Source organism: Schistocerca gregaria, chromosome 5, assembly GCF_023897955.1.
Source record: "Schistocerca gregaria isolate iqSchGreg1 chromosome 5, iqSchGreg1.2, whole genome shotgun sequence".
NCBI lineage: Eukaryota > Metazoa > Arthropoda > Insecta > Orthoptera > Acrididae > Schistocerca > Schistocerca gregaria.
Window position 1 is genome coordinate 500,066,391 of NC_064924.1, and position 14,379 is coordinate 500,080,769.

General features: G+C 37.1%; 1 protein-coding gene across 1 annotated transcript in view; it reads right to left on the reverse strand.

Annotated features, from left to right (window-relative positions):
* Nucleotides 1-14,379, reverse strand: part of LOC126272873 (putative phosphoenolpyruvate synthase) — a 329,859-nt gene that overhangs the window by 279,649 nt on the left and 35,831 nt on the right. Inside the window, exons 3-6 of the mRNA XM_049976096.1 lie at nt 12,683-12,821; nt 12,447-12,564; nt 4,462-4,527; nt 220-330 (exon numbers count right to left, since the gene is read on the reverse strand). Of these exons, the coding sequence (XP_049832053.1) occupies nt 220-330; nt 4,462-4,527; nt 12,447-12,564; nt 12,683-12,821 (434 nt within the window). The remainder of the gene's footprint in view (nt 1-219; nt 331-4,461; nt 4,528-12,446; nt 12,565-12,682; nt 12,822-14,379) is intronic.

The following is a 14,379-nucleotide window of genomic DNA, read 5'->3' on the forward strand; positions in this document are numbered from 1 at the left end:
GTTCTACACAAAATATGAATATAGCATTAGCAAGTACAGATTGTAGCATTTGTTTCGATTGTGGGATGTTAGTCTGAGAAATGGACAACAGAGGATAAATGAATTTACTTTGTGAACAAAAAATTCACTTTTTTTGGAAAAGTATTGCTAATGATGAGGTACCACACACTGTTAAAATTTGATTAATTCTTCAAAGCTGAATCGATTTTATTTACTCACAGCATGCTCAGCCAGTCCCCACTTCTCCAAGGCTCCCTGGCAACAGCTTCAGCAAGCATCTTAGTGGATATATCTCCTGGAAGTTCAAAGGGGTTGCTGCATGCTTTCCACCTAAAAAAAAAAATGCTTAGCAAAGTAATACTAACAAACACTATTGCACCATTTTAAGTTATGTATCAGAAGAAAGATGTAAAATCCTTAACATTCCACAAATATGCCACTTCAAAGGTAAAAAAAAAAATCATTCTCAAGACAGCAAACAAAGTATGTTCAATTCCAATGATTGTGAACTAGATCTGATTTAAAATCTTATCAGAAAGTTGTGTGCAGCTGTGTGCATGCCCCAGTTGTTGTGAGAAACCTTTATTGTTGTTATACAATTACTCATTGGTGTTAGACATTATGGAAAATACATTGGTAGTGCTAAGGTTAAATATCTAGGTGTAATACTGCAAAGTGATATGAAATGAAACAAACATGAAAGGTTGGAATTAGGGGAGGTGGGTGGTCAATTTCAATTCTTTGCAGGAATTCTAGGAAAATATAGCTCACATATAAAAGAGGCCACAAACAGAACTCTGGTACAACATACCCTTGAGGACTGCTCAAGTGTTTGGAATCCCTGCCAGGTCCGATTAAAGGAAACCATCAAAGAAATTCAGAATCACGCTGCTATATTTGTTGCCAGTAGGTTCGATCAACACACATGTATTACAGGGATGCACTGTGAACACAAATGGGAATCCCTGAAGGGAAGACAACATTCTTTTCATGAAAGGGTACTGAGAGAATGTAGACGATTTGCGGCTGCCTGCAGAATAATTCTATCACCCCCAATTTACGTTTTGTGGAAGGACCACATAGATGGGATAAGAGAAATTAGGGGATATGAACAGTCTTTTCCCCTTACTCCGTTTGTGAGTGGAACAGGAAAGAGAATGACTAGCAATGGTAAAATGTACCCCCTGCTATGCACAATACAGTGGCTTGGACTATATGTACATAGATGTACATATAGATGGCCCTCCTGAAATATGGATTCCATATTCACAAGACAATCAATGGATCATCATTAATGCAAACAGCAATACTGTGGAACAATAAATCACTGTCTTGATAGGCCAGGATTCTGCTACTGCTGTATTCCAACACATCCTGGTAATTGTTTCTCCCTCTTGTGCAATGCACAGCACAATCTTGTCACAAACAAACAACATTTAAATGCCATTTCTGTATAAGAAACCTGCTGTGTAAGCTCTACTTATATCCTGAAAGTAAATGACATGCTGCCACTTATATTGTGCAGTTGTGCTGAATCATTTCCATATACAAGCATGTAGTACACTTAGAGCCAATTTGATCTCTGTTGCATGCCATCCTCATGACGTCTCAGTTTTGAAGGCCAGAAGTGTACTCATGTACACAGTCAGTATGTAGTTGTATTTTTACTCAGATAGTTGAAATGTACCAATATATGATTGTTAGAACACGTTTGACATCATATGTTGACCTTAAGTTTCACAAGTCAGGCTGCCACATTTACAGGCTTATATAATTTTTGTAACAACATTATTTCAATTACCTGGTCATTTAGAATTCAATTTATTATACATATTCTGTCATTAATTTCATTACCACTTTAGCAAGAATACATATATGTCTGCACTGTTACTAATCGATACTTGAACATAAAACATAAGCAGTTCTCATTTTGTAATTGCTGTATGATTTTTGTGCTGAAATTAGCATTCTGTTTGTAGTCGTATAATAAACTCATAGAAATGTTAGGAACATTTTTCAACTAATAATCTTCATGATATGGAATTTTATAAAAACGTTGGTGTTGTTGTTGTGGTCTTCAGTTCTGAGACATGGTTTGATGCAGCTCTCCATGCTACTCTACCCTGTGCAAGCTTCTCCATCTCCCAGTACTTACTGCAGACTGCATCCTTCTGAATCTGCTTAGTGTATTCATCTCTTGGTCTCCCTCTACGATTTTTACCCTCCACTCTGCCCTCCAATACTAAATTGTTGATCCCTGAATGTCTCAGAACATGTCCTACCAACCGATCCCTTCTTCAAGTCAAGTTGTGCCACAAGATCCACTTCTCCGCAATTCTATTCAATACCTCCTCATTAGTTATGTGATCTACCCATCTAATCTTCAGCATTCTTCTGTAGCACCACATTTCAAAAGCTTCTATTCTCTTTGTGTCTAAACTATTTATCGTCCATGTTTCACTTCCATACATGGCTGCACTCCATACAAATACTTTCAGAAACGACTTCCTGACATTTAAATCTATACTCGATGTTAACAAATTTCTCTTCTTCAGAAACGCTTTCCTTCCCATTGCCAGTCTACATTTTATATCCTCTCTACTTCAACCATCATCAGTTATTTTTCTCACCAAATAGCAAAACTCCTTTACTACTTTAAGTGTTTCATTTCCTAATCTAATTCCCTCATCATCACCCGACTTAATTCGACTACATCCCATTATCCTCGTTTTGCTTTTGTTGATGTTCATCTTATACCCTCCTTTCAAGACACTGTCCATTCTGTTCAACTGCTCTTCCAAGTCCTTTGCTGTCTCTGACAGAATTACAATGTCATCGGTGAACCTCAAAGTTATTATTTCTTCTCCATGGATTTTAATACCTACTCTGAACTCTTCTTTTGTTTCCTTTATTGCTTGCTCAAAATATAGATTGAATAACATCGGGGAGAGGCTACAGCCCTGTCTCACTCCCTTCCCAACCACTGCTGCCCTTTCATGCCTCTCGACTCTTTTAAACTGCTTTCTGTACAAATTGTAAATAGCCTCTCGCTCCCTGTATTTTACCCCTGCCACCTTCAGAATTTGAAAGAGAGTATTCCAATAAACATTTTCAAAAGCTTTCTCTAAGTCTACAAATGCTAGAAACGTAGATTTGCCTTTCCTTAATCTTTCTTCTAAGATAAGTCATAGGGTCAGTATTGCCTCATGTGTTCCAACATTTCTTCGGAATCCAAACTGATCTTCCCCAAGGTCGGCTTCTATAAGTTTTTCTATTAGTCTGTAAAGAATTCGCGCTAGTATTTTGCAGCTGTGACTTATTCAACTGATAGTTCAGTAATTTTCATATCTGTCAACACCTGCTCTCTTTGGGATTGGAATTATTATATTCTTCTTGAAGTCTGAGGGTATTTCGCCTGTCTCATAAATCTTGCTCACCAGATGGTAGAGTTTTGTCTGGTCTGGCTCTCCCAAGGCTGTCAGTAGTTCTAATGGAATGTTGTCCTTGTTTTGACTCAGGTCCTTCAGTGCTCTGACAAACTCTTCACACAGTATCATATCTCCCATTTCATCTTCATCTACATCCTCTTCCATTTCCATCATATTGTCCTCAAGTACATCGCCATTGTATAGACCCTTCATATACTCCTTCCAACTTCCTGCTTTCCCTTCTTTGCTTAGAATTGAGTTTCCATCAAAGCTCTTGATATTCATGCAAGTGGTTCTCCTTTCGCCAAAGGTCTCTTTAATTTTCCTGTAGGCAGTATCTATCTTACCCCTAGTGAGATAAGCCTCTACATCCTTACATTTGTCCTCTAGCCATCCCTGCTTAGCAATTTTGCACTTCCTGTCAATCTCATTTTTGAGACATTTGTATTTCTTTTTGTCTGCTTCATTTACTGCATTTTTATATTTTGCTAGCAAAAACCTAAAATCTTTATGTCACAAAGTGAGAGAAATGACATAATGTCTAACTGAATGATGACGGTCTGTGTATGCTAGCAAGATTTTGATTGTAATCCATAAATTTTCTGTTTCTAATATGGATGATGTAGGCAGTAATTGTTCACAAATATATAAGGAGTGGCAAATCAGCCATGGAGGTCTCAGTTTCCCAACAGTTTTGTGATCCAGTTTTGTTATAGTATTATGCAATAAACATGTGGTTTTAAAAGTGGATATCATGTCAACCTGAGTTTCTTGAAATTTCTCTTAGCAATACCAAATCAATATCTACACTATCAAGAACTCAGCAAATTTTGGTGAAGCAGATAATTTGCAAATTCTTTTACAGTTATTGCAGCATTGAAGATTGCTGAGAAATGAAGATGAGTATTTGTCAATTAATTGTTATACCCCAGTATATTTCATAACAAACATGTTTTATGAAAAACTGACACATTCCATATCATGAATAAAATTAACTTAGCATAGTTATCAATATTTGAACATTTATACTTACAGCAGGCGAAAACGTACATGTTCTGCACTGTCTTCATTTTGCATCAATTTCCCCTGGACACCTTGCCTGTGGTGACAATAACAGTGTTCATAATAAGAAATCCTATGTATCTATGGAAACAATCATTAAATCTGTAAAATGAATTCTGAGTGAATTAGATGATTTAAGGGAATAATAAATTGCTTTCACTACAGAATAATCTCCATGGTCAACACAAATATTTGAGATATCATGTGTTCAGTGACTAAATCAAGTAAAAATTTATCTTATATGTTATATTTCACAATATTCATTACTATAGTATGACACATATTCCCAACAAAAGAACAGAATTTCAGGTTTGAAAAGATGTAGCTGTAAATGATATCTTCATATAAGTTATGCGTTGGTGGATCACAATAGTTTTCTGCAATGTGTGTATTTACCATATCTTGTATGGTGCATGCATTGTTTGTTAACAATATCAATTTCTCTGAGTCTTTGATGTAATTAATAGTTCACGATTCTGAAGCAGTTACAGTTTACCAATTTCAACTCTGCGTTCTTGCTATACATGTGTTATGCCTCTCTGAATGGATATTTTGTGGATAATAGTTCATACATCACACCAATATCATTACTAAGGAGTAGCAGCAAAGAGAATCAATAATGAAATGCTAGTCAACATATGAGATTTGAGAGTCTGTAAAGCCATAAAATAAAAAGGGCAATCAATACATCAAAATTATGAACAAAGATTTTGCTCGTTTTTCTTCTTCATTAATGACTTTTCTGATTATCAATTTCCACACTTTTGTAAACTACTACTACTAATATGTGTATGAGGTGTGACAATAAAGTAATGAGACAGGTTTTCTTTGCAAGATGTGGCTTGTGTAGGCACAATATCTTTGACCTTCGTCTATAATCTGCTTCTAGTCCAAGCGGCAACATCGATGCAACTGCTGAGTGGTGAGTTGTGCTGTAATAAGTTAACATGTGTTTGTGTCTCTTGTCACAGAAATGGAACCGCATAATATTGTGCAGTGGAATGCCATTTCTTTTTGTATTAAATTGGGTGAAAACTCAATGACAACTTACGGTAAGCTTCAGAAGGATTTTGGAGAGGATGTTTTGTCAAGAGCTCAAGTTTAGTGAAGGCAGAACGAATATTGAAGACAAAGACAACAATGGACAACCATCAACCTTAGGGACAGACGTCAACTTGGCCAGGGTGCGTGAACTCGTACAATCTGATCGAAGAATATCTGTGAAAACGATTGCAGAACAACTGAACATCAATTAAGAAATGGTTCATCTAATAATACCTGAAGATCTTGGTATGAGAAAGATTTGTGCAAAAATGGTCCCCAAAAATATCACACCACAACAGCAAGAAACATGGAAAAATGTGGCAGACGATCTGTTAGAGCAAATGGAAATCAATCAAGAATTGTTGAGCCATGTTATCACTGGTGATTAAATTTGGTTTTTCCAGTACGATCCAGAGAAAAAAGGCCAAAGTTTGCAATGGTGCTCAAAGTCAAAATTGAAATGCTACCTTGTGTGCTTCTTTGATTCCAAGGGCATTGTTCATAAAGAGTGGGTGCCTCCTGCACAAACAGGTAACCAATATTACTACAAAGAAATTTTAGAAACACTTCGTAAAAGAGTTTTTCGTCTCCATGCCAACATTGCTTATAATTGGATTCTGCATCACGATAATGCGCCATCCCATATTGCTCTGTCAGTACAGCAATTTTTAAACTCAAAACAAATTTCAGTACTACCACAGCTACCTTATTCACCAGATATCGCTCCGTGTGACTTTTTTCTATTTCCAAGAGTCAAAACAGCAGTCAAGGGACACCATTTTCAAACAACACAAGATGTCCAAAAAGCTGTGACGAGGGTCTTGGATGACATTACAGAAGATGAGTTCCAGAAATGTTACCACCCATGGCAGAAGCACTGGAAAAAGTGTGTGCAATCAGAAGGGAACTACTTTGAGGGAGACAACACTAAACTTGACTAAAACCGAAGAGTCCTGTAACACACAGCCTTCATTCCTTCCATTAATAAGTTTCTGTCCAACTAAAATTTCAGCAGCACATTGTGTTCTTCCCAAACAGAAAAAGTGACAAATGTTGTCACTAACACTAGACTTTGTGTAAGAGGAGGGGAATTACTTTACAAAATTATCCACTGTATGTATCTTGAAATTTTCCTTGTGAAATGAGTATTCCATCAGATTTAAAGATTGCAGACAGGTGATGTTGACTCCTTGCCTCTACATTTCAGATTACTATTTGCATCAGTAATCTATGTAACTAAGACTACTGCTGTAACAATAAACTCCAGTCATGAAAGTCACGTGTTGTCTGTCTGGCTACCTGTAAAATATAAAGGTAAGAAGTCACCATTACCTGACTACAATCAAGAAATCCTATGAACTAAGTTAAACAATGCGGTTTAAATGATGGTTGAGAACATAAAAAAACATAGAATATTACAATAGCTTTCAAGGGAAAGTATCAGATTTTTAATCTGAGGAGATAAATGTTTGCATTCTGGTATTAGTCAGCAATCAGCCTAAATGAGTGGAACCATATGATGTCACAATATGATGTGACAATGGGAGACCGAAATGTGTCCACTTACTCACAGTACCACTACCGGTGATCCAGACATATAGTCACTCTTTAAGCCTTGTCTTCTTCTATTAATTAACTTTATATCATTGGGCATAAATTATTCATTATTTCAGATAATCTTTCAAAATGGCATGTGCATGACCATGGCACATAATAACATCACAAATATCTTCCGTTACATTTCATAGCTTCTCACAATTAAGCCCATGTGCATAAGCAATAACATCAAGCATAACAATGCAATACACCTCTCCTGTTCATTGGTGACTCTGCACTGAAATGTATATGATTCTCAGTCATCAAAATATATGAATGTGATGGGAATTGTTTGCTCTAATAACCTACATTTGTGATGCTGTGTTAATACAATTATCACCAACCTTATATTCAGTACAGCGAACAATGTGGTGAAGACTACACTGATAAGCCAAACCACCACAACCACTGCCCATCATGACAATGAATGCCGACTAGTAATGTTGCAGGCATGTGAGATGCTAAGGAAATTATGTAAGTGGAGCAGAGGTGAATGAGGAATAATTTCAGTGACAATATGGGGCACAAAAGGGGAAATTATGGCCATAATCAACTTTCGCAAGTGGAAAAATGTTATTGTCTACTGTTCACGAAGAAGCATCTTGCAAATAGTGAAGCAGGTTCATATGCTATTGTCATGAGAACATGGTTGAAGGTTGATGAAACCATGAGAAGGCAACAACATGTTGGACATCTATACCTCCTCAGTAACAGATCTGACAATAGAATACAATGCTTGTCCTGCCACAAGCTTTTCAGAGCACGCCATTAAGCACATTTTGTTGAACATGGGGCTCCACAGCATATAATTCCTATGTGTTTCCATTTTGATGCACGAACATCAAAAAAAAAGTTCAAATGTGTGTGGAATCTTAACTGCTAAGGTCATCAGTCCCTAAGCTTACACACTACTTAACCTAAATTATCCTAAGGACAAACATACACACCCATGCCCGAGGGAGGACTCGATACTCCACCAGGACCAGCCGCACAGTCCATGACTGCAGTGCCTTGGACCGCTCGGCTAATCCCACGCAGCGAACATCATCAATTGCAACTGCAGTGGGAACGGGAAGATTGAGATGAGACTGTGTTGTCTCATTATGCCATCATCCAAGAGAACAGGTACTCAGAAACAAGCACTTCACCTTGGACACAGGTCGGTTGCAGCAGTACTATGGGGGACATTCACCACCAGCCTATAATTTACTAAAATACTGTAACCTGTGAATAGACATCTGGCACTATTTATATAAGGAAACCTCCTGAGAACGTACCAAATCCATTCTATGAACAATCACAGTACACCAACACATTGTTTGGCAAATGATCATAATGTTTTGGTTGACTGTATATCCAGAATAAGGGAATATACAATACCAAACCAAATGGATCGGAACACACCTATGTAACGTGAAATTGATCATTAGATGTCGCAAGAAGTGGATTTGCTAGTATAAAAGGAGGCAAGGAGTATTATGTTGTTGGTGGAGAAGCAGTAACAGCAGAATGGGTTGGTCAGGAGAGATCAATGTCTTCAAATATGGATGTTAGCCGAGTAATAAATCCATCAGGGAGATTTCATCCATTCTAAAGCTGACTAAATGGAGTGTTGGTGATATGGCCAAGTTGTGAAGTGGAAATGGGAAGAAAGAACCACCACTGATGGATGGGGTCTGTCGAGAATTGCGCAGTTTGGTTGTAACAACATGCACGAAATTGGCAGAAGGTATCACTTCTCAGTTCCAAAGTACTACCAGCAGTCCAGCTAGCACAATGACTGTGCATAGCAAATTAAAAAGAATGGTGTACAGTGGTTGAGCGGCTCCCCATAAGCCACAAATTTCTGTTGTCAGTACTAAGAAATGCTTGAAGTCACATAAAAAGTGATGCTTCTTTGTATCAGATGACTGGAAATGAGTAATTTGGAGTTATGAGGTGGATGCATGCAGAGCATTACCTGCCATCACGTGTCATGCCAACAGTGAAGTATGGAGGAGGTGGTTTTATGGTAAAGAGATAGTTTTCATAGTTATGGTGCAGTCTCCTTATTGCATTTAAGAAAATACTAAATGTGGAAGGATATGAACACATTTTACAGCATTGCATACTGTGTACAGTACAGGGAGAGTTGGGAGATGATGATAGTTTGTATCAACATACAATGCTCCCTGTCATAAGGCATCATGAGTGAGGCAATGGTTTGTGGACAACAACATTCCTGAAAGGAAATGGTCTGCCTAGAGTCCAGACCTGAGGCCAATGAAACACCTTTGGGATGAGTTAGAACATCAAATTCACTCCAGATCCCAGCATCCATCATCCCTATCTTCTCTGGTTCCACATGCTGAGTATGAATGAGCTGCCATTACTCCACAGACATTCAGAAACCTCAGTGAAAGTGCACCCAGCAGAGTTTAAACTGCCATAAAGGCAAAGATGGACACACCCCATATCAGTGATTTGATTTGATTTGATTTATTTCATAAAATACAATATTCAGATCATGTGATCTGTTGTGCTGGAGACATGTCAATATACAATTTTGGGGATTTAGTTCATAGACATAAAATAATGACAATATAGTTATCAAACAATGTTCTAACAGTACAATACTTTTACATTTTTGTACAGTTTTTTTAATGGAGATGTTAGTTGCCCTGTTTAAATTATCACCTCATCATTCATAAACTCCTCCAGTGGATAATAACATTTTTCCAATAATAGTTCACGTAATTTTTTTCTTTACATGACCAATTTTCGTGCTCAGAGTGTTACTGCACTTTAATGTATTGCATACTTTCATACTCATGTACTGAGGAGTCATCGAATATTCACTAAGATGTTTCCAGATACTTTTCATCAGATAATTCCATGTTTAATTAACAATAATTCACAAAAAGAAAAAGTTTAGAGATACCAAAACTAGAAGTCCACAAACTGGAATCTGAAAATAAGTATGTATTTATGTTACAATAGCTTAGTATCCTGGCATGTCTGGGTACTTATTTATAGCTGTGCCCGAGACTTCATAAGCATCAAATTAATTTCTGACTTACAAAGTTTCTTTTTTACAGTGTTTGAAGTGGTATGATTGGGGACCTGAACAAAGAGCTTGTTTGCTTCATTAACATGGGAGAGAACCATGTAGAGCTGGCCAGCGAAAAGCAACTAACACTAAGGTCAACAGCCACAACACACAGTGTTCAGCCCTGTGCTTTGTTTATGGTTAGGGCACAGCGTAAGCTCACCAGGCATTGTACATGTTTACAGTGAAATGGTAAATTGTAAGGAATAAATGGTATTCAGGGTATAAAAGCCTGTGCCATTTCCTGTCAAAATTTACAGCTCTGATATGTTACATTAAAGAGAAGTAACTTTAATCCTCTGCAAGTGAAAGGTTCTGAGGAGTGAGTAATACAGGATGCTCTAGATCAGAACCATGCCATGCCTTGCTTTCAGAAGCAGTTTCCAAAGAGTAAGTTAAAGCCTGATGTTCTCAAGTTGCAGCAAGTTTCTCCTCACAATCTTCATTAAATTATTCAGACCTCATAGCCCTCTGGTTTTAAGCCATTCTGGTTTATTCAAATAGACTTTATCATTTCCTAAGCATTTTTATTCATACACAAAACAAAGTAAAAATGTCATGAGTAGGCACCAAAAACACAAAGCAAAATTAATGAATTTGTTTTTCCTGGAAAAGAATAAACATAAAATCTGTCAAAAGAAGGAAGGCAGTGACATCAAGTTTTTAATACACAAAGCAAAATCAGTAAATCTATATTTCCTTGCCAAGTACATTTGCTGTTGGTTTGTATTCATAAAGATAGGTTGCAGTGCTTAGTTATGTCAGCAACACAAACTTCTGAAAATTCATCTCTCCCTGAAATAAAAATACATACAGTGCCATCTATTGGGTCTTTCATATGTTGCGAAACTAACAGTGCCACCCATTAGTTGTTTGGCATATTATACCTTGATGATGAAAAATCTCACCAAGAGAAAATTTTATATAAAGATTAGAATTATAATGTCTTTTTTGCACGTATTCTGATTTTGATCAAAGCCACAAGCTACCTGTGAAAACCACATGTAAACTCGTTTAGTATTTCTGGAGATTAGCATGTTTGGAGCTTGGCATGACCAAACAGATATACATGACTGTTTTACAGTTTCACAATTAACACAGATGTGTAGGCCTCTTTTCCAGTATGTATGCATGTCTAAGTTATTATAAATATGGACCAATCACTTATGTTCATAAGTAACTATTGACAAATTCATTTATTTATGAATAATATTTTAACTACACGTATTCTTTAATTGCATCCCCATGTAAACACAATAGTTATTAGAAGGGTGTCTCTTAATTCCATGATACACTTTGAATTAAATATTAGAATCCTCTTTAAAAAGAGAATAGTGTGTTAGTAATCTTTGAAATCCAACAGCAGTTTAACACATAATTTTATGCCTTGGCAATATACTGGTTTCTATATTCTGAACTTAGTTTTTGCTTATCAGAAGAGAACAATAGCTGGGTTAGCATCTGTACCCACATACAAAGTTGTCTGATCAACATTCATCTTTATAAAAACTATAGCATGAAAAATGTACCCACAGGCAACAGTAAAAGTTCCTAGTACTTTTAACAACTAAAGGCAATGAGTGCATTTAATTTATTATTTATGTGCAGGACTAACTCTGCTGAAAAGGAACACGTGTAACTGATACATCTGACATTGACAGAACCACTACAAATATCACTAGAACTCCCATAGAACTTGAGCATTAATGATATTCGTACAGGAAAGAAAGAGAAAGACAATACACACACACACACACACACACACACACACACACACACACAAATACACACATGAACGCAAATGCAATTCACAAACACTTGACAACAGTCTCTGGCTGCCTTTGCAGCCACAGACTGCAGTTGTGTGTGTGTGAGTTGCATTTGTGTGAATGTATGTTGTCTAATTTGGATGAAGGCCTTCTTTTCACAGTCTTTTTGTTGTGCCTATCTACAACTCAACATCTTTGCTACATGGTGAGTAGCAATCTATCATTTTCATAATATTGACATTATTCCATCCTGGATTGTCCATTGTTGGAAGAAATAGGAAGTATGATAACTGGTCCTGATTGACCTGTTCCTGGGCTAATATCAAACATAAGTAAAGAACATATACAGAATGATGAAAATGTAACACCTCTTTTATTCCAAAGGTTGTAAACAACATTAAAATACTCTTAGGCTTCAAAATATCAGAGATGATAATGTAAATAATTGAGTAATTTTACCTTAACAGTCCATTAAAAGTAATCCTCCATCGCATAAATGGTTCACAGATTTGGAATTTCAGTCCTCCACCACTCCATGTGTTTGAAGTATCACTGCGAGTTAATGTATGAGGATGGCCTGCAAAAGAAAAATGTCTTTTCATAATAACTTACTGCATATTGTCAGCCAGGGACTACTAAAGAATGATGCAGGTTACAGTTACAGCTAGTTACTGGATAAATTACACTTGACTTACAAGGTAACTGATAGATAGCACCATTTGACAGATGCAGATGAATCCATAATTCAGCAGATCTGTGATTTTTTCTGACAATTTTCAGCCAAACTGCATTTCCTTTTACATCACACCCAATGAAAGACCTGCTGTCAATACTCTGAAAATAGGAATGTTTCTAAAATGTATTGTGGGCATAAATTTATCAAATTAATTATTAGATAATTTGTAATGAACAGAAAAGCTTTAAAATCTGAGAATTTAATTTTACAACTATTGACAGTTTTTAGCCATATGGAACATTAAGTCATTTTTAGGTGAAGCTAACCTTGCATCCTACCAGACCATGTGACACGAACACACCACCACAAAACAATTGGAACCTGAGAAACTTTATGGATCTTTCGCTTTCTATACCTGTCTTTAGCCTCGTCGCTGCTTCATTCATTCATGTTTCACTTCACCTTGTCTATACTATAACATGTCTAACCTCTTCATTCCAATAATGTGCATCAATTTCTGTAACTAGAGACTTCTTTTACCACTATTTGTGTTTTATTAATGAAAGTCAATGAACATACAGAACTAAAGTATGCAGAACTTTTTTATACTATCTAATATATACCATTTTTTGATTCTCTCTTGCAGAAAGATAACATTACTGTTGGTGTACAGGATCTTTTTTGTCATGTTATTTATAGTTCTTTTTTTTCATTTTCCTCTGTCTTACTTCAACACAAACCCATTCAAATGACAGCCATTATAAGAAACACATTTTACTGCCAGAGTCCTTAGTGAAGCATAACATTTCTATGTGGGTCAATAAGTGAGATAAATTTTTGATATGGACTGAATTACTGAATTTTTCAGATGCCCACTGAATAACTCTGTGGCATCTCTGAAGTGAAGTGACAGTTCTTTGACTATGTTCTTTGGTTTTGTCTTCTTGCTTTAGTGTTCTAGCACGATGTTCAACAGCCATCTTTCTGTATTCACTCTATTAAGGAACGAAACAAATGTCATTTCGATCCTAAAAGTGCGTTATTATGGTGCAACACCATGTAAAACCCACAGTGGGGACCTCCGCCATACTGATTCACGAATCGTGAAACTCCTTGCTCTGCCCCTCCCCAAGAATTATGCACAACTGCGCCATTTCCTAGTGATGGTGAACTTTTATCAGCGACATATACCTCAGGCTGCCTCCTTCCAGTCAGCTCTGACCGCCACACTCTCTGGTAAAAATACAACGGGAAAACATAAACTGGACTGGACTAGGCCCATGCTGGATGCTTTCGACAATTCAAAATCGGGCATCATGCAGCCTATCACTCTCGTGCAGCCCGAGCCTAAGGCACAGATTTCTATCACTACCAATGCTAGAGAATCGGCAGTAGGTGCTGTCCTCCAACAGGCACACTGCTGACTCAACAAAGCCGCTCCGTTTCTTCCCAAAAAAGCTAATAAGGGGTCAGTGTAAATGGTCAGTTTTCGACCACAAGCTACTCACGGTTTATGAGGCAGTCCAACATTTCAGGAGTGACGTCGAAGGACATGCTTTCACCATCTGTTCAGACCATAAACCTCTTGTTGACACAATCCGCAACCGGTGAAAGATCTCCCACTAAGCTGCTTCTGGCACATGGACTTTATTTGCCAACATTCATTGGATGCTTGTTATATTTGCGGCGTGGAAAACATAGTTGCCAACTACCTCT